The sequence below is a fragment of the Hemitrygon akajei genome, chromosome 9, assembly GCF_048418815.1.
Source record: "Hemitrygon akajei chromosome 9, sHemAka1.3, whole genome shotgun sequence".
Lineage (NCBI taxonomy): Eukaryota > Metazoa > Chordata > Chondrichthyes > Myliobatiformes > Dasyatidae > Hemitrygon > Hemitrygon akajei.
The window spans coordinates 82,327,323-82,354,814 of NC_133132.1; the positions used below are offsets into that span (position 1 = coordinate 82,327,323).

The 27,492-nt window shown below is 41.3% G+C and overlaps 1 protein-coding gene across 4 annotated transcripts in view; it reads right to left on the reverse strand.

The window, feature by feature from the left end:
* cyb5r4 (cytochrome b5 reductase 4) overlaps positions 1 to 27,492 on the reverse strand; it is a 113,765-nt gene that overhangs the window by 42,130 nt on the left and 44,143 nt on the right. For all 4 annotated transcript variants that reach the window (XR_012100264.1, XR_012100265.1, XM_073056459.1 and 1 more), the window contains 4 exons: positions 23,308 to 23,448; positions 13,541 to 13,690; positions 3,628 to 3,775; positions 342 to 428 (listed from right to left, as the gene is read on the reverse strand). Coding sequence is in view for 2 of the 4 variants with exons in the window: in XM_073056459.1 (XP_072912560.1) it covers positions 342 to 428; positions 3,628 to 3,775; positions 13,541 to 13,690; positions 23,308 to 23,448 (526 nt within the window). In the remaining 2 variants the exon portion in view is untranslated. The remainder of the gene's footprint in view (positions 1 to 341; positions 429 to 3,627; positions 3,776 to 13,540; positions 13,691 to 23,307; positions 23,449 to 27,492) is intronic.

Sequence of the window (27,492 nt, forward strand, 5' to 3'; positions counted from 1 at the left end):
GAAAAAAAAACCCTTTTACCCTTAGTGAGGATGTTTAAGATAAGACTGTGTAGGTACAGGGTGAGAGATTGAAGGTTTATGATCCAAGGGGGATTTTTTCCTAACTCTTACAATTGCTGGAATCTGAAATGCAATGCCTGAGTCGGTGATGGTAGCAGATACCTGCACAACAGTTAAGCAGCATCTAGATAAGCACTTAAATTGCCAAGGCAAAGAAGGCTAAAGACCAAATGCAGATAAATGATACTAGGGTAGGGCAAATACAAAACTTGTCATGGATATAGTGGGCTAAAGGGCTCATTTATGCAGTACAAATATGCATCTTAGTTTGATAATTTTACCTTTCGTCTTTTGAGGTTAAATTGTCCAATTGATCCTTCCACAAAATATCCCTTTCTTCCTTGTTAAAAAACAGCAACTGGATTTTTCTGAAACAAAAAAAAATGCAACATTGCCCTCTTGTTACTTGAATTTTTAATTGACTAAAGGCATTTGATTGAAATAATGGCAGTGCAGGCAGTTTGTAGTTTCCACTTATTGATTTAGGGGAAGGCACACCCGAAAGCTGCAGTAAACAATGTTGAAAACAAAAAAAGATGGGATACAGTAAAACATTGAAGAGATCCTTTCCTGTCTATGCAGTGGTTTCTTGATAAATAAAAAATGTATTATCAAGACAAGGACAAAACTGCAATGGGGACCAATTGCTGAGACTATAAATGTAACCTTTGATCTAGGATAATGAGGTCTGTTCAATTTAATATGTGTCCAAATAATTCTCAGCAAATGATTATTAGTCACCGATATCGAGATATGAATGATTGAAGGGTCTGTTCCCAATTATTAAAATAAAAAAAGCAAATGTCAGTTTTACAATTTAGTTCAACATCCCTTCTACTGATGCTCTGGCATTGAACCACCTGATATTGCCAGTGCACTGCTCTAAAAGCATTTCCATGACAACCTCGATAGCATGGCAGTATAATGAACAAATACTAAAACAAATTGTCAGAACCAAAATTGGCAAGGTTGTAATGAAGCATTTTAGTGAACAAATTTTGAAGACAGACAAGGATGGAGTGGAATGAACAGGATGAAAATAATGACAGGATGAGCATGCCATAAAGGGATAGAACACTACAGAAACATGCCCTTCAGCCAATCTAGTCCATGCTGAACCATTAAGCTACCTAGTCCCATCGACATGTTATCCTTTTATTCTGACAGGAACATACAAACTCTGTGCTCTCAGAATTTCACTGCTGAAGGCCTGCCACTTACCAAGCACACCATTGCCAATAAACAACCTGTCCCCATCCACACTTGCCAGATCCTTTCTGATGCAATCAAAATCGGCCTTTCTCCAATTCAGAATTTCAACACGAGGACCAGACCTACATTTTCCCATAATTACCTTAAAATTATTGGCATTATAATCACTAAATGCAAAGTGCTCTCTCCTACACAAACTTCTGTCACCTGCTTCTCTCCTTCCCTAATAGATCTAGTATCACACTCTTGTTGGCACTTCATGTACTGATTAAGGAAACTTACCTCAACATATTTGACGAAGTCTCTCCCATCCAGCCCTTTTACAATATGGAATTACCAGTCAAAATGTGGGAAGTTAAGAACACCTTCTATCACTTTTTTTTTGCAAGTCTACAATCTCTCTGCAAATTTGCTCCTAAATCTCTCGAACTGTTGGGTGAATATAATATAATCCCATTAATGTGGTAGAATCCCTTTCTTATTCCTCAGTTCTGCTGATAAAACCTAAATTTACAAGCTCTTTGGTCACAGCACTCCCGACATTCTCCCTGACTAGTAATGCATCCTTCCTCCTTTAATTCATCTTGCTCTATCATGTCTAAAACAACAGAACCCTGGAAAAGTGAGCTGCCAGCCCTACCCCTCTTACAACCAAATCTTACTAATGGGCTACAATGTCGTAAATCCACGTGCTAATCCTTGCCCCAAGCTCATCCACCTTTCCAACAATACTCGCAGCACAGAACGTTAGTCCTACCATGCTCAAGCTTTTGAATCCTGACTTTGTATACAAGATTAACAAGATCTTTTGCCATAACCACTCCACTATCTGCTCTGCTTCCCATCCCCTTGCAACTCTAGTTTACCCCCTGTGCAGCACTAGCAAATTTTCCTGCTGGGACAATAGTACCCCTTGAGTTCAGGTACAAACCCTTGTATAAAGATCCTACCTTCAACTATCCAAAAATCTGAAGCCCTCTCTCCTGCACCATCTCCTTAGCCACATGTTAAACTATATAATCTGACCTTTATAAACTATAAAGATCTATATAATTTCTGGCCACACTAGCAATCCTGAGATCACAACCCTGTACTTTAATTTAGCACCCAACTCCCTGAATGCACTTTGCAAGGCCTTGTCGGTACAAGTGACATGGGTAGGAGGGGTAAGAGGACTTGATCCTCTACCAAAGTATCCCTTATCACTACAGCTCACCTCTTATCTCCCCCTTTCTCTTCTTAGCCACAGCCCTGACCACTATGGCGTACCTCTGCTAGGGGCTCCCCCCACCAATCCCCAACAGTATCCAAATAGGTATACCTATTGTTGAGGGGAAGTCACAAGGGTAGTCTGCACTGACTGCCTATCCCCTTTCTCCCTCCTGACTGTCACACGGTTACCCGTGTCCTGCACCTTGGGTATAACTACCTCCTTGTATGCCCTGCCTGTCAACCCCTCAGCCTCCTGAATGACCTGGAGTTCATCCAGTTCCAGCTCAACTCCTTAACACAGTCTGCTTAGAAGCTGCAGCACGATGTACTTCTCGCAGCTGTAGTTGTCAGGGACACTGAAGGTGTCCCTGCCTTCCCACATGTCACAAGAGGAGCACTTCACTATCCTGTCTATCATCTCCACTAATAATGTGCAATAAGAAAGAAAAATAATGGGGGGGGGGGGGGGGAACCTACCTATAGCCTAGGCCTCTCATCAAAGCATCAATGATCCAAAGCCTTGACACTGGCCCACTCACACAATGGCTGGTCTGCTTAAGCCTAACTTTTTTTATTGGATCTTGCCAAGTTCCTAATTATGCATCACCCAAAGTGTCCTCAGGAACTGTGGCACACAACTGCTCCTGCTGGCTTCTTTTGAACTCTCCCTCCCTCTATGCAATCCAGTGACTCCTCGGGAAATGTGGTTCGGGATCTGTAGGAAGCATGGTTGTTTGTCGTCTTATCATTTAAACATTAATTTAGTAATTTGGATTTAAAACTACTTTTCTATGATTCCAAAATAACTGTCTGCTCAGTAAGTACCTCTAACATATGGTCCCCTCTATTCCAGATATCTGTATTATTGTGCATGAAGTAATGTGACTTTCCCCTTGCCCAAAATATCTTTGAACTATATATTAATTGTAGTAATTTTTCTTCAAGATTACATTAAAAATGCATTTAACAAATCATTTGCACAGTTAGCATGGATCATATTTCCTTTTGCCTCCTACTAAAAAGGTTATACTGGATTTCAGCGGCTCGTGATACAAGACCAAAACAGCTGAATGCAACAAAAACCTGTAACACTGAAAAGTTATTACAATTTGACAAGTTTGAAGTCACACTGATTAAGCTCACCTGAAATACGAAAACTTCAAGGCAAAGCCTATAAGTTTAATCATTGGAGTGAACCCTGTACCAGCAGCCAAAAGGATAAGTTCTGTTATTCCTTTAAGTTGAGTGCATTTGAAGTTGCCGTCTGGGCTACTCAAGGACACAGAATCACCTTTGATAAAATAAAACAATTGAATGTTTTGAGAGAAGCAGTTGAAAATATTGTTAGACGCTTGCAAACTAACAAATTATTTTCATTAACAGAAGGCCTGACAAACTATTAAAATATGTTAAAGATAGAATGGTGAAAATGTTCAGCAGGCCAGGCACTATCTGCAGAGAGAGAAACAGTGAATCTTCAAGTCCACGACCCTCCACCAGAATTGGAGAAGTTAGATATGCCCCTCTCCACTTTCAGCACTTCACAAGAACCATACCCCACCTGATTTCCTAGTCCACTCTTCCATTCCCACCAACTACTCCCATTCTTACAATATTTTCCCTTGCAACTGCAGACATTACCACACTTGCCCTTTCACCTTTTTCCTACCAACCATCCAGGGAACCAAACAATCTTTCCAGGTGAAGCAGCCATTCTTCCAATCTGGTGTATTCCATTCAGTGTTCCTAGTGGAGAAACTAAACACAGCCTGGGTGATCGATTTACAAAACATCTGTGTTAACTCTGCAGGGGCAACCTTCAGCTTCTCACTGCCTGCCACTTTAATTTTTCACTCCAATCCCACTCCCTGGTTTGTAGCCTCCTGCACTGTCACAGTGAGGCACAATGCAAAGTTTGAAGCAGAGCACCTTGACTTCCGACTGAGTACATTACACCTTTTAAACTCAATATCCTCTCCAATGATTGTCACCTTATTGTGGTAGAGAGACATAAGAGCTCCTGATATACTGTGTTTGATACTGCCTGGAATTCAGCCTTAGCTCCAGGGTCAGCTGTAGCGGTAAGGTCAAAGGGGAGGTTTCTAGACAAAGAGCGATCCAACTAAGACCTCAACAGTTGAACTGCCACATCACAATGGCAGTGTGGTCCCCAGTAGTCCTCTTCTACATCACTGGACCCTGACCTGCCAAGAATCGTGTGGTTGCTGCCTATGCATTGGCCTCCCCACAGTCATGTACAGGCACACTCCACTAAGGGAATCCACTGACATCAGAACACCATACTCAACTCAAGTGTTTGTACTAATACTACTAAATACAATATTGAATTCTGCAACTTCAGGTAACATGCTGCCTTTGTCAGCTTCAGCCATCCAAAGCAACACAGCTCACACCCACCAGATGTAGGAGATTCCTGGCCTGGACACATCCTCCTGCAACTTCCCATTCTTCAGCCAACGTTTTCACTATAACTGCTCCAAGTCAGTCACTGACCTGCTAGCCGTGTTTGTAGCTTGGTCACCCCAGTTTTACACTTTGAGGCATTCCCCTACCCCACCTCCTGCAGATTTACCAGCTTGTCCTCTTTTCAGTTCTGACCCAATGGCTGCTTCACCTTGTTTTCCCACAGAGGCAGGATGACTTGCTGAATACTTCTAACAATTTCTGGTTTTGAATTTTATATATACAATATCTTTAATTGCCAAAGTAATATAGAAAGAGCAAAAGAAAGGGGAGCAAAATATTTAAAAAGGCCTGAGACAAAGAAAAAGGCTCAATTAAATATTTTAAATTTTCAATTCTCTGGCTTTATTCTAATTGGTTATTTTATTTAATCAGTATTTTATGATAAATCATTTTTTGCATTTCACTGATGATCCTTTATACACTAAATTTTTGTTGTCATCTGTTTTCCTTTTATATTACCATGGTATTAATTTACTTATACACAGTGACATCTTCCAAAAACAACATCAAGTTTTCTTTTACCCCTCTTTTAAAAAAAAGTTGATTACTGTTCCATACTATCCCGCACCCTTCCCCTCCCCCCTGAGATTTTAAGCAGAAAAATTTCTCCTGATCATCTTCATATTTCACCTGGTCACTTTTAAAAAATTTTAAATAGTGGATTTTGGTTAATTGGGATACATTGGGACCAGTACATTTTGGCCCAATTAAGCAGATGTCCCAATTAGCTGAAGTTTCACGGAAATAGTTAAAAAGGTATTAAAAAAAAGACAAATTACTATTTAACTGAATAACAATTTATGTACTTAAATACAGAAGAACGTAGAACACTACCTAGACCTCTACAGTACTATAAAACTGCATTATCTTGAAAAAGCTATCAGAATTCATCCATTGCATGCTGCTGTGTTAACATACAATCAACAAAATCAGTGAAGACACCAAGGCAGATAATGGACTGATTTCGTATAATGCTTTTGACAAATGCATCCTCCAAATCTTCATTTTCATTGTAACTTTCAAGACTATTGTTGATACCTTCAAATTCTTCATAATTCCTAACTTGTTGAAGTAGCAAAATCATTTCAAAGGTTTCAAAGGTGCATTTAATGTCAGAGAAATGTATACAATATACATCCTGAAATTCTTTCTCTTTGCAACCATCCACAAAAACAGGAGTGCACCAAAGAATGAATGACAGTTAAATTTTAGAACCCCAAAGCTCCCCCCAATCATAAGCAACAGCAAAGTGACAACCCCCTCCCACAGCAGCAAAAAAGCATCTGCACCCTCCACCGAGCACTCGAGTGCAGCTGCTTCACTTCCAGCTGTTTCCTAATATATAAGCCTGAATGCTTGAGACCACAGTGAGCAAAACGGTTCCAAATTGCCTTGCTCAATTCTCACCAACAGTGACAAAACAATCACTGCTTTTGGAACACAAACACATGCAACTGATGCTATTTTAAAAACTGCTTGCTCGAAGTATGGTGTAGTGTTAAACAGCCACACACATGCATGCGACGTATGCTAGTGGAAATATTTTAGCAACTGTCTCTGGTCCCAATTATATAGTGTCCCAAATAAACAAACAGAATTGTGGCTATTTTTTCAATTAGTTTTTGTTTTTTAGAAGTTGTCCCCAATAAGCAGCTGTGCTGGTTAACCAATAGCCCAACTAACCAGAATCCACTGTACATCTTACTATTGTTCTCCCACAACTGCTGTTTAGTATTTTTTATTTCTTTCCCCAATTCCAATCTCATACCTCTAACATCAGTATTTTCTTCTTATGAATTGTTTTTCTTGTTTTGATTATTTTAAGTATAAACTTACAATTTTGAATGCTAATTAATCCCCAGGCATACATTCTTTATCGGGCACAATGTATTTATCATTACTAGATCTATAAGTAATTCTCCTCATTGGGCTTCCCGGAGTCATTGAAAAGTACAGCACAGAAACAGGCCCTACAGCCCATCTAGTCCTGTCAAACCACTTAAGCTGCGTGCTCCCATCAACCATCGCTCTCCACACCTCTACCATCCATGCAGCTGTCCAAACTTCTCTTAAATGTTGAAATTGAGCCCAATGGGGCTCAATGATGATTCCTTTGAGTTCATCTACGAAAACACTTTAACTTCTACCTTTCACACACGAGAATACCTGCAGATGCTGGAAATCCTAGCACCACACACAACATGCTGGAGGAGCCAGGCAGCATCTATGGAAAAAAAAGTAAATAGTCGACGATTTTGGCTGAGACCCTTCATCATTTTCATAGATGCTGCCTGGCCTGCTAATTTCTACTTTTGATGTCGCTTTTTCCTTTTCGGGGTGGATGGGGTTCTGTTAAAGACCCTGACCTGGAGTTACACTCAGACTTCAGCTCTTTGCAGTGGTGGGACCTACTCTCAGGGGCTCTCGACTGGACACTTTTTGAAATCCCAAGGACGCGGCCTAGGAGATGAGTGCACCTTTGGGGTTCTGAGGTTTCACAGCCCTGTAGACAGGTTAATTCTATGCTGGCGCCACTGACTGAAGCACCTCAGGAGCAAAATAGAACACTGGGAGCAGTAGATCAGCTGTCAGAGGCTCTGTACTTGGTGAATCTCTCTCCCTTTCTCAGTAGTGGGAAGAGTTTGTTGCCGAATCTCAGGTCATATAACAGGGAAACAAAGTGGTGAGGCAGACTTTTAACACTGTAAGTAAGCGAGTTGTTTTGTTATGTCTCCCCTCTTGCTGTGAAAGGGGACACTTTTTCCCCTTTATTAATGGGAGAGAGAGAGCCTGTGGTATGTCGAATTGTTAAGTGAATGTTTAGTATTTGTTGTACTGCAGATCATGGTCTTTATTGGGGGCTTGCTTGGTGGGTGGAGGGTGCTGATGCTTTTTTTGCTGAATTGGTGGAGGGGGAGGGTCATTGCTACTGCTTGTGTGTGGGGGGAGTAGTGGGGTTTTGAGGTTCTAATGCTTTTACTGTCATTCATTCTTCTGTTCTCTGCGAGGAACAAGAATTTCAGGATGTATATTGTACACATTTCTCAGCTATTAAATGAAACTATTGAACATGTACCATTTGTGCTGGTAACTCGTTCCACACTCTCATGAACCACTGAGTGAAAGTTTCCCTTAAACATTTCACATTTAACCCATGACCTCTGGTTGTAGGTCCACCCAACTCAGTAGAAAAAGCCTGCTGGCATTTATCCTACCTATACTCCTTATAATTTTGTTTACCTCTATCAAATCTCCTTTTAGTCTTCTAAGTTCCAAGAAAAAAAGCCCAACCTATTCGATCTTTTTCTTATAACTCAGGTCCTCCAGTTCCGGCAATATCCTTGAAAATTTTCTCTGTACTCTTGCAATGTTATTTACATCTTTCTTGTAGTTAGGTGACCAAAACTGTACACAATACTCACCAATGTCTTATACAATGTCAACAAAACATCCTATCTCCTATACATACTTCGATTTATGTAAGTTATTGTGCCAAAACCTTTGTTTATGACCCTATCTACCTGTGATGCTACTTTCAATGAATTATAGACCTGTATTCCCAGATCCTTTTGCTCTACCGCATTCCTCAGTTTCCTGTGTAAGACCTATGCTGGTTAGTCCTACCAAAGTGCAACACCTCGCATTTGTCTGCATTAAATTCCATCCACAATTTTTCCAGCTGGTCCAGATCCTGCTGCAAGCCATGATAGCTTTGTTCACTGTCCACTACGTCCCCAACCTTGGTGCCGTCTGAAAATGTGCTGATCCAAATCATTGATATAAATCCCAAACAACAACGGACCCAGCACAGATTCCTGCAGCACTCCAATAGTCACAAGCCTCCAGTCAGTGAGGCAACTATCTATGACCACACTTTGGCTTTGCTCGTTAAGCCAATGTTTAGTCAATTTATTACCTCATCTTGAATGCCAACTGACTGAACCTTCTTGACCAACCACCCATGGAAGATCTTGTTGACGGCCTTGCTAAGGGCCATATAGACAACATCCACTGCCTTGCCTTTATCAACTTTCCTGGTAATTTCCTCAAAAATCACTAAGATTGGTTTGACACCATGCGCAAAGCCATGTTGACTATCCCTAATCAGTCAGTCCTTGTCTATCCATATATTTATATATCTTGTCCCTTAAAAAACCTTACAATAACTTTCCCACTACTGATGTCAGACTCACCAGCCTATAATTTCCTGGTTTATTTTGAGAGCCTTCCTTAAATAGTGGAATAACATGGGCTATCCTCCAATCTTCAGGTACCTCATGTTTTTAAGGATGAAATTTAAATATCTCTGCTAGGGCCCCAACAATTTCTGCACTTGCCTCCTGTAGAGAACAAGGGAACACCTTGTCAGGCCCTGAGTAGTTATCTAATGCAATTGTGATCACTAGGTGCAAAGTTCCCCTACACCTGCCACGTCTCATTCCCTAATAGCAGATCAAATATCACACACTCTCATTGGGACTTCTATGATTTGATTAAGGAAATGTTCCAGAACACATTTGATGAACTCTATCCCATCTAGTCCTTTTTCAGTATTCAAATCCCATGGCCTGCCAGTATCTGCCCTGATTTCACCATCAACCCAATATGGAAACTAGAGCAATACTCTCTGCCCAGAATATCATTGCAAACCTTTCAGGAGGGAAACACTTCAGCAAAGTGCACTGAGTACGTATACACACACACACACACACACACACACACACAGTTTGCTTACAGAATTCATTACAGGTTATATGTAAAAATACATGAATGGCGTATATCATCACACCACCACATCGTATGTGCACAGCTCAGTAAAAGTAAAAAGCAGAGTACATATTTATACTGAGTCTCATGTTTTGCTTTAAATTAGTTTTGGAATTTCAAAACATAACAGCTATCCCACTACCTTTGTGCAATACTGAATTTTCAGCACTAATCTTTATAAATCCATATTTCAGTTATTCACCCTACCTCACAATATCAGCTACATTATAATTGATTTGCTTTTTTGTCCTGAATTATTAAGTAGATCTAATTATTTTCCAATTGAGCATTAGGTACCAACGTGTCCCAGTTTGATATTTCTTTGAAGAAACGGGGATGGGTAATCGCAATGAAGGTGACATGGGTCTGGGTTTTGGATTACACTGATTGAAAACTTTACCCAAAGTGGTCTAGTGACTTAGTAATAATCATTTTCAGGCTATTTGCTACCTGGACCACAACAAATTAAATGCCCTTCTGAACAGCTAATTTTTTTTGAAAATGCTACATGCTTTTGCCAAGTCTCAATACGTTCCACATTCTGGACTTTGTTGTTTGTATTCTGAGATGACAATATGGATGAACAAGAGAATACAAATGAGCAAGCTTTAAAAAAATACCTTGATTTCTACATCGAGTTTTCATTTTTCCCTGTGTTTTGTGATAAATTTGCAGATTTCTATTTTAATGTTGATTTTTACTTTCAATCTTCCCAAATAGCCAATGGCCCAGTTTATAGCCAAAAAGTAGTACACCCTGAAGAAAAATATGATTGTACTTAAAATGTGGCCAGATTACTCCATTTCAAATAACTGGCTAAACTATACCCAGTGGTGGTAAATTCTTTGCTAGCTGATCCAGATTGACAGTGCATGGGTAAATAAACTTGCCAAAGGGTTAATTAGAGTGCATAATATTCAGAACAGCCAATTTGTAGCCGGAGTAACATCTAATAGCCATAATGAATTCTAAAGCATGTGCATGTATTTTAAACTGTAACTGTGATTACTTGGATAGAATTTATCTGAAAAATGCAACGAAAACAGTTTCTCATTTTTAGTGCTTAATTAGAAGATTGGCAAATAAAAACTCAGCATAAAACAGTCAATATTAACAGAATTTAATGTAAAATGCAAGCAATAATGAGAACTGCTTAATTTAGACATTGATTGTTATTGATCTTTGCTTGTTCTGAGAAGTTATAAAGACACTTAATGTCAGGAGGATCACTATACCCCGAAACATTAATACTTTATGACTGACAAATATAGCTTCAAAGCATTTAATATGTAGGGCTCCCTGCCACAGGGACAGAACTTTACAGTATTTTTAATAATATGCAAAGACTACCCAATGAAATTTGTTGCTCAATCATAATATGACGAGCCTACCCCCCCCCCCCCCCCACCTCAACCAGAAGCTGCGGATTCACCAAGAGATTTGAAAGCTGCTGAGAACTAGATCAGTGACATTCAGGACTGGGTGACCCAGGAAAGTACAAGAGGTCAGATATAACCTGGGGAAGGTTATCTCTCATATAAAGTGACAATTCTTGAATCAAATAAGCTTGAATCAAAGAAGGATGTTCAACAACTGTGACAGGGCTTGAATGGCATCACTTCCTATAATGCACAACCAAGCAACATAAATAACAACAAGCTTCTTCTCCCAGATGAGCTCAATGACTTCTATGCTGAATATCTTCTATTGCCCAACAAAACATGGAAGCACCTTCATAAATGCCCACAACCCCTGAATACTGTGTGATCTCAATCTCTGAGGATGATGTCAGAGCATCCTTCAGGAGGGATGAATCCACTGAAAGCATCTACCGCAAACAACATACCTGGCCGAGTACTGAAGACCTGTGCTAATCAACTGGCTGGAGTGTTCATGGATACCGTCAAATTCTTGCTTCGGCAGACTAAGGTACTCCCCTACTTCAAGTAGGCTTCAATAATACCATTGCTCAAGAAGAATGTGGTAACCTGCCTCAATAATTATCCTCCAGGAGCATTAATATCCACTGTGATGAAAGGCTTCAAGAGGATGGCCATGAAGCACATCAACTCCTGCCTGAGGAGTGACCTGGATCTACTCCAATTTGTCTAATGTCACCAGTGATGCTCTCTAACACTTGACCAATGAAGATGCACACATAAGGATGCTCTTCACTGACAACTCAGCATTCAATACTAATGTCCTCTCAAACTCAAAACCCATCACTAAGCTCCAAGACCTGGGCCTCAATATTACCTGTGCAACTGGATTCTCGATTTCCTTACTGCCATACCCCAGTCTATATGGATTGGCCATCATCTTCAATACTTATCATTAGTATAGTGCACAAAACTGCTGTGTATGTAGCCCCCTACTTTGCACTTATGATTGTGTGGCTAATAAGTACAATTCCAATGTTGTATTTCAACTTGCTGACTACATCACTGTTATTGCCAAATCAAAGGTGGTGACGAGTCGGCATATAGTAGGGAGACTGAAAATCTGCTTGAATGGTACCAAACAACAACTTTTACTCAAAGGCAGTAAAACCAAAGAGCTAATTATCAACTACAGGAGGAAAAATTGGAGGTCCATGAGCCAGTCCTCATTAAGGGATCAGAGGTGGAGAGGGTCAGTAGCTTTAAAATCCATCCATGCTATCATCTCTCCTGTAATACCATGGGCTCTTGTTAAGCAGCCTCATGTGCAGCACTTTGTCAAAAGCCTTCTGAAAATTTAAGAACAGAACATCCACTGACTTTCCTTTGTCTAACTTGCTTGTTATTTCCTCAAAAAAATTCCAACAAATTTGCCAGGCAAGATTTAACTTTTAGCCATAAAACATATTAGATTGTGCCAAAAGACAAAATGTAATCACTATGCAATGATCTCCCTCAGCTGCACTACAATAACAATGTTAGCTTCAACTTGCTTGAAGAAAAGCTACCACTTAAATGCCTAGTATAGATGCCCACTCTTCAATGCTGATATGAATAAGTGAACATCTTGCCATCTGTGAGCACATTACATAATTCCAAAAATACACCCTTTGACCAAAGAAATTTCTCCCTACCTCAGTCCTAAAAGGCCTTTCAGGAGTATTAACAAATCAATGATCATCTCCAATAAGGGAAAGATACCTCCCATATCCTTGAATGGAAATGTTATTGCTGAATCCTTGCCATCCACCTCCAGTGTGTTCTTTGATCATAAACGTAGCTCGACAAACAATGTCATCATTGAGGTTGTAATCATGCATCAGGGTCTTCATATTCAATGGCAATGCATCCACCTTTTAATTCTCCAAAGTCTTTCTATCATAAATCAAGACTGTGACAGACTACTTTCCAATTATCAGGGTAGACACAGCCCCAGCATTACTCACAAAGCTCAGAACTACCCAGGGTGAAGCAGAGAACTCATTGTGCACTATTCTCTTCCTCAAAGCAAATGGAGCCTGCATTACTTATGAGATTTACAGCCCAAATTTGACAAAGCTCCTTTAGAAGTACCTCCTAAACCAGTGAACTCCTCGATCATTAAGGAAAAATGCAACAGATACATGGTGGGAAACCTGACAGTGTTGACATTCCCGAGGCTCACAATGCCCTGACTTGAATATAATATATTCTTCCTTTCTCAGTGTTGGTGTGAATTAGAAAAAATGAAAACAGCCTGTCAACACCTTCATCACAGAGGATGCAGCACTGAGAAGCAAAACTGGTAAAATTATTTTGCGTTGCCATTATATGAGGACGAAAAAGTGCATCAGAAAACTAACAAAAAAAACTTGTTTTCTTACCAATTTGAAGCTTGTCAATAATTGGTGTCAGCAATCCATCGGGATAAATTTTGATCATTAAGTAGATATTTGCATAGCTCTGGTCATCATTCTTTGGTTCTGGATACAAGGCTGGCAACACAGCGGTATAGGGCCTGATGACTTCTACATCTGGAAGGAATGCAGAATATGTTGGTAGTAATATAATGAGACCTTAAAGCTGAGAAACTGAAGACAAAGAAGTTATACAGAACCATTTAGAATAAAAGACTTGTTTCTATTTTGTGCTTCCACAGGCCTCTAGATACTTCTATAGGCAGAGGGTAGTGAATCTGTGGAATTCATTGCCAGACACAGCTGTGGAGGCCAAGTCGTTGGGTATATTTAAAGTGGAGGTTGATAGGTTCTTGATTAGACCATAAGATGTAGGAACAGAATTATGCCATTAGCCCATCAAGTCTGCTCTGCCATTCAATCACGGCTGATTCATTTTTCATTTTTCATTTTCATTTTTCCCCACCTCAGGCCCACTCACCACCCACTCTCCATAACCTTTGATGCTGTGTCCAATCATGAACCAATCAAGCTCTGCCTTAAATACACCCAACGACCGGGTTTCCAAAACTGCCTGTGGTAATAAATTCTACAAATTCACCACCCTCTGGCTAAATAAATTTTTGTACATCTCTGTTTTAAATGGATGCCTCTCTATCCTGAAACTGTGCCCTCTTGTCTTAAACTTCTCCACCATCCTTTCCACATTTACTCTGACTAGGCCTTTCAGCATTCGCAAGGTTTCAATGAGATTTCCCCCCCCCCCCCACCATCCTTCTAAATTCCAGTGAGTAGAGAACCAGAGCCATCAAGTGCTCCTCAAATGATAACCCTTTCATTCCCAGAATCATCCTTGTGAACCTCCTCTGTACCCTCTCCAATGCCAGCACATCCTTTCTCAGATGAAGAGAGGAAATCTGTTAACACACAAAGTGAGGCCTCACCAGTGCCTTATAAAGCATCAGCATTACTTCCCTGCTCTTCTATTCTAGACCATAAGACATAGAAGCAGAATTAGGGCATCTGGCCCATTGAGTCTGCTCCGCTATTCAATCATGGCTGATTATTTTTTTCTATCCCCTCCTCAACCCCAGTTCCTGGCCTTCACCCTGTAACCTTTGATGCCATGTCCTATCAAGAATCTATCAATCTCTGCCTTAAATACATCCAATGACCTAACCTCCACAGCTGCATTTTGCAACAAATTTCACAAATTCACCACCATTTGGCTAAAGAAATCTCTCCACATCTCTGTTTTGAAAGGGTGCCCCTCTATCCTGAGGCTATGCCCTCTTGTCCTAGATACTCCCACCATGGGAAACATCCTTTCCACATATGCTCCGTCTAGGCCTTTCAACATTCAAAAGGTTTCAATGAGATTCTCCCCATCCTTAATTCCAGCAAATACAGACCCAGAGCCATCAAACATTCCTTGTATGATAACCCTTTCATTCCTAAAATCATCCTTGTGAACGTCCTCTGGACCCTCTCCAATGCCAGCACATCTTTTCTAAGATGAGGGGCCCAAAATTGTTCACAAGGTGAGGCTTCACCAGTGTCTTATAAAGCCTCAGAATTGCATCCTTGCTCTTGTATTCTAGACCTCTTGAAATTAATGCTAACATGGCATTTGCCTTCCTCACCTGCAAGTTAACCTTCAGGGTGTTCTGCACAAGGACTCACAAGTCGCTCTGCATCTCAGATTCCTGGATTTTCTCCCTGATTAGAAAATAGTCTGCACATTTATTTCTACTACCAAAGTGCATGACAATGCATTTTCCAACACTATTTCATTTGCCACTTTCTTACCCATTCTTCTAATCTGTCCAAGTCCTTCTGCATCCTACCTTTTTCCTCAACACTACTTGCCCCTCCACCAATCTTTGTATTATCTGCAAACTTGGCAACAAAGCCATTTATTCTATCATCTAAATAATTGACATACAGCATAAAAAGAAGTGGTCCCAAAACCAACCCCTACGGAACACCAGTAGTCACTGACCGCCAAGCAGATAAGGATCCTTTTATTCCCACTCGCTGCCTTCTTCCAATCAGCCAATGTTCTAACAATGTTAGTAGCTTTCCTGTAATACCATGGGCTCTTAACTTGGTAAGCAGCCTCATGTGTGGCAACTTATCAAAACCCTTCTGAAAGTCCAAATATACAATATCTACTGAATCCCCTTTATCTATCCTACTTGTAATCTCCTTAAAGAATTCCAACAAGTTCAGTCAGGCAGGATTTTCCCTGACGAACACCATGATTACTTTGTACTATCTTGTCCTGTGTCACCAAGTACTCCATCATAGAAACATAGAAAACCTCCAGCATAATACAGGCTCTTCGGCCCACAAAGCTGTGCTGAACATGTCCTTATCTTAGAAATTACCTAGGGTTATCCATAGCCCTCTATTTCTCTAAGCTCCATGTACCTATCCAGGAGTCTCTTAAAAGATCCTATTGTATCTGCCTCCACCACTGTTGCCGGCAGCCCATTCCACGCACTCATCAATCTCTACGTAAAAAACTTACCCCTGACATCTCCTCTGTACCTACATCCAAGCACCTTAAAACTGTGCCCTCTCATGTTAGCCATTTCAGCCCTGGGAAGAAACCTCTGACTGTCCACATGATTAATGCCTCTAATCATCTTATACACCTCTATCAGGTCATCTTTCATCCTCCGCCACTCCAAGGAGAAAAGGCCAAGTTCACTCAACCCATTCTCATAAGGCATGCTCCCCAATCCAGGCAATATCCTTGTAAATCTCCTTTGCACCCTTTCTGTGGTTTCCACATCCTTCCTGTAGTGAGGCAACCAGAACTGAGCACAGTACTCCAAGTTGGGTCTGACCAGGGTCCTATATAGCTGCAACATTACCTCTTGGCTCCTAAACCCAACCCCACGATTGAGGAAGGCCAATGCACCGTATGCCTTCTTAACCACAGAGTCAACCTGTGCAGCTGCTTTGAGCGTCCTATGGACTCAGACCCCAAGACCCCTCTGATCCTCCACACTGCCTAGAGTCTTATTATTAATACTATATACTATAAGGTTGAAAGGGATTCACTATGAATAGGTTCGAGGGAGTAGGGTAATGTAAGGCATAACAGATGATAAATCTGTCCTGACGAACGGTCTCGGCTCAAAACGTCGACAGTGCGTCTTCCTATAGATGCTGCCTGGCCTGCTGTGTTCCACCAGCATTTTGTGTGTGTTGACAGATAATAAATATTGTCCATAATAAAAACCGTTCCACATAATTCACAAATACTGTCATTGACTTGTAGTGTTCACTTTAAGAGACGGTGTCTAATGTAATGACATCTGTGTTTGATTTGTTCATATTGGAAATAAAGGGCTACAGCTTTTGTTAAGGACATAAGATAACTTTCACAAAATCTTACATTGGTGACCCTGAAGCTCTCAGACAATTCCAGAGTTACTCATCAACATGACCAAAACAATCGCTTTGAAGCTGGCAGAATTTTGGGAGCACCATGCTACTGTGTGGTTTTCTCAGGTGGAAGGCCATTTCCATGATAATGCCGAATTTTACTACATAGTAGAACTACTGGAAGACCCACCTACATGCAATAAATATGTCACTTTGGAAACTCACCTACTACAGACTTTTGAACTCTCTGAATCAGAGTGTGTCGAACAATTGTTCTCCTTGCCTGGCCTGGGTAATGCTAAGCCTCAATAACTAATGGACCACATGCTCTCTCTCTGGGAAATCACCATCCTTATTTTATTTTTAAAGATCTCTTTATGCAATAAATCACTTCATCCTTAACAATTGACTCCAACATCTTCCCAACCACCAAGTTCAGGCTAACTGGTCTACAATTTCCTTTCTGCTGCCTTTCCCCTTTCTTGAAGAGTGGAGTGATATTTGCAATTTTCCAGTCCTCTGGCACCATGCCAGAGTCCAATGACTTTTGATAGATCATTTCTAATGCCACCACAATCTCTAACGCTACCTCTTTCAGAACCGTAGGGTGCAGTTCCTATGGTCCAGGTGACTTATGTACATTTAGGTCTTTCAGCTTTTTGAGCACCTTCTCTCTTATAACTAACTGCGCCCACTTCTCTTCCTTCACACACTACTAGTGTCTTCCACAGTGAAGACGGATGCAAAATACTCATTTAGTTCAACAGCCATCTCCTTGTCTCCCATCATCATTTCTCCTGCCTCATTTTCTAGCGGTCCTATATCCACACTCATTTCTCTTTTATTTTTAACATACTTGAAAAAACTTTTACTACCTACTGATATTATTTGCTAGCTGGCTTTCATATTTCATTTTTTACCTTCTAATGATTTTTTAGTTGCTCTCCTTAAGTTTTTAAAAACTTCCCAATCCTCCATCTTCCCACTAATTTTGGCTTTGTTGTATGCTCTTTCTTTTCCTTTTTCTTTTTTTTTAAAACTTTTTTTATTGAGTTTTCAAATAATTACAGAAAGAGAAAAAAAAATACCCTTCCCCCCTCCCCTTAGTCCCTCCCGCTAACATCCCTATAGAAAAAAAAAGAAAGAAAGAAAGAAAGAAAGAGTGCCTGGATATCGGAAGATCCCCACATGCTCCACGGAGTTCGTAATAACTTTAGTATATATATTTATTTCTTTCCCCAAATAACCAATTATTTTATCTTCAGAGCACCTATATATTTGATCCTGTCTTTTGTAAATAAGGGTGCCAAATTTTCAAAAATGTTTCATATTTATCTCTTAAATTATAAGTAATTTTTTCAAGTGGAATACAGCTGGAAATTTCATTCTTCCAACGATCTATACTTAAGTATGCATTCAATTTCCAAGTAACTGCAATAGCCTTTTTGGCTACTGCCAGTGCAATTTTTATAAATTCTTTCTGATATTTATTCAATTTGGGTTTCGATTTTATCCCTTCAATATCGCCTAATAAAAATAATATTGGATTATGTGGAAGTTGTGTTCCAATATTTTGTTCCAATAAAACTCTTAACTTTGTCCAAAAAGGTTGAATTTTAGAACAAGACCAAGTAGAATGTAAAAAAGCACCGATTTCTTGGTTACATCGGAAACACTGATCAGATAAATTTGGATTTAATTTATTTATTTTTGTGGTGTAATATATAATTGATGTAAAAAATTATATTGCACTAATCTTAACTGGACATTTATTGTATTTGTCATACTATCAAGACATAGTCTTGACCAATTTGTTTCTTCAATTTTAATATTCAAGTCACTTTCCCATTTTTGTTTTGACTTATGGACTCCTTGTTTAATTGCCTGTTTTTGAATCAAGCTATACATACAAAAAATAAATTTTTTAGTTTTTCCTTTTTGAATTAAAGTTTCTATTTCATTAGATTTCGGCAATAACATTGTTTGAATGAAGGGACTCTGGATAGGACGGATGGTAAATAAGCAAAGATAGTGTGCAGTCAGACTGTCAAGGAAGGACAGGAAGATGATAGGGCATAACTGCAGCCAGCAGGGTGAGTATGAGTACATTAGGGATGCAGAATCAAAAAGGGTAGCAAATACAGTACTCAGTGTTATATCTCAATGCACAGAGTATAAGAAATAAGGTGGATGAGCTTGTTGCTCTATTATAGATTGTCATGTATGATTTTTATGGCTATCACTGAATTGTGGCTGAAGGATGGTAGTAGTTGGGAGCTGAATGTCTAAGGTATACAATGTATCAGAGGGATAGGAGAGGAGGAGGTAGGCAGAGGAGGTGGTGTGGCTCTGCTGGTAAAGAATGGTATCAAATCAGTAGAAAGATGTGACATAGGATCGGGAGATGGTGAATCCTTGTGGTTTGATTTAAGAAACTAAAAGGGTAAAAGGACACTGATGTCAGTTTATAGACAGGCCTCCCAATAGTAGCTGGGATGTGGACTGCAGATTACAACAGTAAATAGAAAAGGCGTGTCACAAGAGGAATGTTATGAAAGTTGTAGGAGATTTCAACATGTAGGTCGATTGGGGAAAATCAGGTTGGAAATGGATCCCAAGAGAGTGAGTTTGAGATGCCTACGAGATGGCTTTTTAGAGCAGTTTGTTGTTGAGGCTACTAGGGGATCAGCTATACTGGATTGGGTGTTATGTAATGAACCAGAGGTGATTAGGAAGCTTAAGGTAAAATAACCCTTAGGAACCAGTGATCACAGTGTGATTGTGGTCAACTTGAAATTTGATAGGAAGAAAGTAAAGTCTGATGTAGCAGTATTTCAGTGGAGTAAGGGAAATCACAGTTGGCCAAAGTAAACTGGAAGGAGCTGCTGGCAGGGACGTCAGCAGAGCAGCAATGGTGTGCGTTTCTGGGGAAAAATGAGAAAGGTGTAGGACATGTATCTTCCAAAAATGAAGAAGTACTCAAATGGTAAAATAGTACAACCATGACTGATAAGGGAAGTCAAAGCTATTGAAAAAGGATCCTCCCGATCCTATGTCACATCTTTCTACTGATTTGATACCATTCTTTACCAGCAGAGCCACACCACCTCCTCTGCCTACCTCCTCCTCTCCTATCCCTCTGATACATTGTATACCTTAGACATTCAGCTCCCAACTACTACCATCCTTCAGCCACAATTCAGTGATAGCCATAAAAATCATACATGACAATCTGTAATAGAGCAACAAGCTCATCCACCTTATTTCTTATACTCTGTGCATTGAGATATAACACTGAGTACTGTATTTGCTACCCTTTTTGATTCTGCATCCCTAATGTACTCATACTCACCCTGCTGGCTGCAATTATGCCCTATCATCTACCTGTCCTTCCTTGACAGTCTGACTGCACACTATCTTTGCTTATTTACCATCCGTCCTATCCAGAGTCCCTTCACTCAGTTCCCAAAATTAGTTTAAACCCTCCCCAACAACTCTTAAAAATCCTGCCCACTAGAACATCGGTTCTGCTTGGGTTCAGGTGCAACCTGTCAGTTTTGAACAGGTCATACCTACCACAGAAGAGATCCCAATGATCCAAGAACCTGAAGCTCTGCCCCTTGCACCAGGTTTTCAGCCGGGCATTAATTTGCCCAAATCATCCTGTTTCTACCCTCACTGGCGCGCTGCACAATCAGCAATCCAGAAATTACCACTCAGGAGGTCCTGCTTCTCAGCTCTCTGAATTCTCTTTTCAGTACCTCTTTGCTTTTCCTTCCTTTGCCATTGGTACCAATATATAATATATATAGCTGCTCTCCCTCCCTCTCCAAAATGTTTTGGACACGATCCGAGGCGTCCCTGAGCCTGGCATCTGGGAGGCAACATCCCTTTTGGGTATCCCGTTCATGTCCACAGAGTCTCCTGTCTGTTCCCCTGATTACTGAGTCCCCTATCAAGACCGCTCCCCTCTTCTGCACCACAGACCAAGCTCAGTGGCAGTAACCTGGTCTCTATAGCATTCCTGTGGAAGGTCATCTGCCATAATAGTATCCAAAGCGGTATATTTATTTTTGAGGGGATTGGCCACAGGGGTGCTTTGTGCAAACTGTCTATTCGTATTTCCATTTCTCCTGACAATCACCCAGCTACTCGCCTCCTGCAACCGGGGTTTCTACTTCCCTGTAATTCTAATCAATTATCTCCTCACTCTCCCATACAAGCCCAAAGTCATCCAGCTGCTGCTCCAGATCCCTAACACTGTTTTAAGGAGCTACAGATGGATGCACTTGATGCAGATGTGGTTTCTTGGGAGATTCTGGGTCTCCCAGGACTCCTAACATCCAGCATGAAGAACACACAACAGCCATTTACTACAGTAGGTAATAATAGGCATCCATTAGTCTCGAGAGACCATGGATTTGCGCCTTGGAAGGCCTGGGCAGGGTTGTATGGGAGACCGGCAGTTGCCCAAGCTGCAAGCCTTCCCCTCTCCACGCCACCGATGTTGTCCAAGGGAAGGGCACTAGGACCCATGCAGCTTGGCACCGGTGACATCACAGAGCAATGTGTTGTTAAGTGCCTTGCTCAAGAACACAACACGCTGCCCCAGCAGAGGCTCAAACCAGCGACTTTCAGATCATTAGACCGATGCCTTATCCGCTAGGCCACACGCCAACATACTACACTAGGTACAGTAAGAGATTTTAAAAAAAGGGAACCTTAACAGAAGTTTACCTGGTGCCAACACCTCTTTCGAGCTGAAGCCTCCTTTGAGCCAAAGACTGACACTCCTACTCACCAGTCACCACTAGCCTACTCCCAACAATGGCTTGTACCTTCTGTACTTTTAAACAACCATCACTGACCTGTGAGAAACCTTGTCGCTGTGGCCTGTTCCTGCTGCTGATTGGACCGTTGGAATTAGTAAGGACATCAAAGTTTACAGGGAGAAACCAGGAGAATGGGGTTGAGGGGGATAATAAATAAGCATGATGGAATGGTGGAGCAGACTCAATGTGCTCAATGGCCTAATTCTGCTCCTATATCTTATCATCTTATGGAAAGTTCTGGAAGCATTCTTCCAGTGGTATTTCAAGATTGCTGGGATAAGGAAAGTCCAGCTTAAGTGTTGATTCTAAAAGCTAATCTAAAGATCAGATAACAAAATGGATCAGGTCAGCTGTGATCCTGCACTCAAGCAGAAGCAACAGAGGGATGCTCTATCATACTTAACCCATCCAGAATGAGTAACTGCTAAGGAGAAACTAAGTTCAAGTTCAGTTATCATTAAACCATACATAAAGACACAAATGAAAGCATTCCTCTGGGGCCAAGGTACAATACACATTACCAACAGCACATTGCTCTCCCATGCCGCTTCAATGTCTCCTCTCCTGCAACAGATGAGCCCACAACTTCCACCTAGTTCTAGCCACTACTGAGGCAACGCAGTTACTCCACTGTCAGTCTTGCCATGGAACCAGAGGCAGCATTCTACACTACCAATGTCCACCAGGGTCTTGTGATCCCAATAAAAATGTCCAGACATTCACGCGCACCACCACAGCACAACGACGCACAAGTCTAGTCCACAACACAACAATGGTTTTCAACAAGTCCCGCTGTATCGCCATTGAGACACTCACTGATGGGGTGGTCCTGCAGTACTTGACATTTTTAGCATTTAGCAGTGACTTGCGATTGTAAAAAAAGATATACAGGACAAACAAATACACCTTTGATTGGAGCCTGAGTGGACACTGAATTCCGAGCGCGTCACCATCTTACCGGAAAATAATCTTACGATTAATAATAAACATAATTACAACATGTACTAAAAATCCAAGCATAAACACATCACACTGTTATGCTTAGATATGACACAGTGAATTAATTGCAACGTCTTTAAAGTGGTGTTCTTTAAGAATGAATGAGAAACCTTTAACGTTGAAGGTAACAGAATGAGTCTGAAAGCTCTACATCATCTATTGATGCTATCTTAATCAATTAGGGTGTAATTTTGAACTCACTGCCTATAATCACAACAAAAAGTAGATACATTTTCATGCTGACAAGGCTTTATTCAGTACAAATAACAGGAATCCACAAACAATGAATCACTGTTTCATAAAAGCAGATTTGCAACAACAGGGCACCCAATGACTGAGAAACTATACAATACCTAAAGCTTTCACGTTTAATCTTTTTTCCTTTAGATGCAGTTTGAAAGAACTAGTCAATTTTCAGCTAGTCATCTATATGATTACTGTATTTGTATTTTGCTTTTAAATTGAGTGCTCTAGTGAACTGTACAAGGGGAGGCGTTGACGTACCTTGAATACAGCTCTTAAGATACACGTGTTGCCCAACAGGTACAGTCAAGTGACATCCAGGGGGTAGTTGAAAGCAGAACAATCTGGTGTTGTGTGAGACATCCACCTTGGAGATCAGACTGCATTTCCGGTAAAAAAGATCTGTTTTGGGAGTGGAGCAACAGAGGACTTGTAATTTTGGCAGGATATTAATAAAAGCAATTCTCATTATTTTTCTCTCCAATATGACACACCTTTCAACAACTTTCAATTCCATGATCCTGCCCACCTCATTTTCACCATAGATATCCAGTCCCAATACATGTCTACCCCCCACCAGGAAGGCCCAAAGCTCTCCACTTCTTTCTCAGCAAAAAAACATAACAAGTTCTCCTCCCCCACCACCACCACCCCTCAACAATCTGGCAGAATTGGTCCTCACCCCTCAACAATTTCTCCTTCTGTTTTTTCCACTTTCTGCAAACACGAAGGGTAGCCTTGGGCACCCGCATGAGCCCCAGCTATTTTGTAGCCACACAGAACAATCCATGTTCCAAGCCTTCACCAGTAATACTTCTCAACTCTTCCCCCACTACACTGATGACTGCATTGGTGCTGCCTCATGCATCCATGCTGAGCTTGTCAACTTTGCCCCCAACTTCTACTCTGCCCTTCAACTCACTTGGTCCATTTCTGACCCCACTCTTGATCTCTCTGTTTGCATCTCTGGAGACAAACTGCCTACCAACACCTTTTATAAACCGACCAATTCTCATGGCTATCATGCCTATATTTCTTCCCACCCTGTCTCCTGTACAAAAAAATGCTATTCCCGTTCTTAGTTCTTTTGTCTCTGCAGCATCTATTCCCAGAATTATGCTTTCCCTTCCAGGACATCAGAGGTATCCTCCTTCTTCAAAGAACAGGGTTTCCCTTCCTCCATCATTGATGCTGCCCTCACCCACATCTCCTTCATTTTCTAGACTTGCACACACCCCATCTTACTGTTGCCTTAACCGGAATACGGTTCTTCTTGTCCTCACCTACCACTCCATGGCTTCCACATCCAACACATTAGTCTCCACCACCCTGGGCCATCTTCAATGAGATCCTACCAATAAACACATCTTCACCTCCGTTGCTTTCTGCCTCTGCGGTTCCTTAGTCCACTTGTCCCTCCCCACTAATCTCCCAGCTGGCGCACATCCCTGCAAGAGACAGAAATCCTACACCCGTCCATTCACCTCCTGTTTTACCTTCATTCAGAGCCCAACAGTCCTTCCAGGTGAGGCTTTACTTCACCTGTGAATCTGTTGGGGTCACCGATTGTATCCCAATGAGGTCTAATGTAAATTGAAGGACCACTTTGTCGAACATCTCCACTCCATCCGCCAAAAGCGCAACTTGCAGGTGGTCAGACATTTTAATTCCCATTTCCATTCAGACATGTCAGTTCACGGTCGCCTCTTTTGCTACAGTGAGGCATCCTCAGGGTAGAGGAGCAACACTTCATGTTCCATCTAGGTAGCCTCCAACATGATGGCAGGAACATTGATTTCTCCCTCTGGAATTCCCCACCCCCACCCTTCCCCTCTTTTTATATTCCCCACTCTAGCCTCCTAACTCATCTCCGCACCTGCCCATCACCTCCCCTAGTGCCCCTCCTTCCCTTTCTCCCATAATCCATTCTCCTCTCCTATCAGTTTCCTTCTTCTCCAACTCTTTACCTTTCCCACATACCTGGCTTCACCTACCAGCTTCTAGCTAGTCCTCCTTCCCCTTCCCCACCTTTGTATTCTGGCATCAGCCCCTTCCTTTCCAGTCCTGAAGGGTCTCGACCCAAGGAGTCAAGGTTTCCATAGGTTCTGAGTTCCTGACCTGCTGAGTTCCTCCAGAATTTTGTGTGTGCTGCCCTGGATTTCCAGCATCTCTTGAAGCAAATCAAAGATGGCGGCGCGACGCAGCTTGCAGTGGCCACTCCGGAGCTGATTATCTGTTATTTGAGAAGTGGGGTGCCGTGCGCAATCATAATCGATTGAAAACGGACGTGGGAGCACAGAGGAACATTGGGAAATCTCCAGGAAGATCTTCTTCTTTGCTGCTGCTGCTGTGAGGTCCGGGACTCTGCTGGGAAGAACAGGCCCCCAGTCCTCGGGGTCGCGCTGCCGATGGCCGTTGGCTCGGCAGACGATGGTGCTCGGAGAAGCTGTGCCGGAGGGGATGGCCGTCAGCTCGGAGGTTCGATGGACTCGGAGTCCACTGCGGTGTGTGCTGTGTCTGCGAGGCTGGGTTCGACGGAGCTTTTATTGTGTGCTGCGTCTGCGAGGCTGAGTCGGGCGGCGCCGTGGAAGTCCATAGCGGGGGTATTCCCTTCTGCCGCCGGCGTGGGATGGCGAGTCTGTCAGGACCCTGGGGACTTGTGGAAACTGTGTGGTGATTTCTTTTGAACTTATAGTCTTTTAACATCTTTGGACTATTTTTACTGTGCCCATGATCTGTTTTTATATCAATTATGCTATTTGTTTGCACTGTTGTAACTATATGTTGTAACTATGTGGTTTTATGCAGGTCTTGTAGCCTTAGTTTTTGGTCTTGTTTTGTCTGTGGGATTTGGAGCTCCTTTCCGGGGAACGCGCTAAGACGGTAGCGCGATATTAATACGCAGCAGCCTCTCAGGACTCTGGATTGGGGATTGCCAAACGTTATGTGGATTTTCTGGTGTAGTCTGTTTTGTCATATGCTTTTGTGATATCATTCTGGAGGAACGTTGTCTCATTTTTTAACTGCATTGCATTTGTGGTTTCTAAATGACAATAAACTGAATCTGAATCTCTGAATCTGATTTATGGCATAATTTTTCCTAATTTGTTACACAAATTTCTGGCACATAAACCCACAGGTTGACAAAATGTTTCTTGATATATCTTAACTTTCTCTGCCACAAAATACTATCTGATCATATCCTTGTTATGCAAGGGTCACTTATACCAAGGTAGGAAAGCTTGTATTCCAAAAGTTTGCATGATTAGTTATCACTAAATTACAGATTATAATTCTTATGTGAGAAGGGCTTTAGCAAAGAGCCTTACATGAGGAAATCTGCAGATGCTGGAAATTCAAGCAACACACACAAAATGCTGGTGGAAAGCAGCAGGCCAGGCCGCATCTGTAGGAAGGAGTACAGTCGACATTTCAGGCCGAGACCCTTCGTCAGGACTTTCGTACAAAGAGCCTTGCCTCATTCTGATGTTGACGGTCTTCAGCCTGATGTATGCCAATGCATTCCTTCCTTGCAGTCATTTACCTTTCACGCTCACCTCAGACCTTGGAACTTGACCCTATCTTTTGCTGCCCTGATAGGCCAAACTTACATCAAACTATGGCTGAAGCTGAGTACAAAGTCATTGGCTTGAATCAGGCTGCTCCATGAAAGCATTGTGAGTAATCACACTCAGCAGTGCAGTATTTAAAGCCTTTGATAAGTACCTGTACAGTATGTGTATATTGATTTAACTATGATGATAACAAAAAGATTTAAAGCTAGTGAACTACTATCACAAACAGTTTGAAGAGCATCTCTTGAAATCACCCTGTAAAAACATGTGTGGCCTGTGTTTAAAAAAAAATTCCATCTTGTACAATAATGGTTATATTTCAGTAGTTTTCATTACTTTTGACAGATCAATTTGTCCTCAAATAGTAAATCTCAAAAGGTTTCCTCACATTTCCCATCTCATGACATTCTGTAACTGAAATGGGAGAGTAAAGTTCTGGGGCATCTGAAGATTATGAAACTCCATTTCGTACAAATGTTCAGCTGGAGGTTAATATACAACAAAGGATCGTAAGGTCTGAGTAAGGCGTGCCACAAAAGTAAAATTTCTTATATTACAGATATGACCTGGAATTCGTCCTTAGTGCTAACATACAACGTAGCAAATAAGTTTTCTTTACTTGTTGCAAGGTTACCATAGTCAAAAGTGACACTTCTCTGGATCTTTTCCCTGGTATAGACAACTTAAGGATCCCCAAAAGGGAAATGAAAAGCTGGAAAATCCTGTTTGGAAACAAACTAATTGAACTTAACTTCAACTGATCCTCCAAAAGGATTGAAGACTTTGTTCAAAATCAATCCCTGGAGAAAGTGCAAAGATCTATACACTGGGATTACACCAACTAGCACAACTAAGGTAATCTGGAGATTTT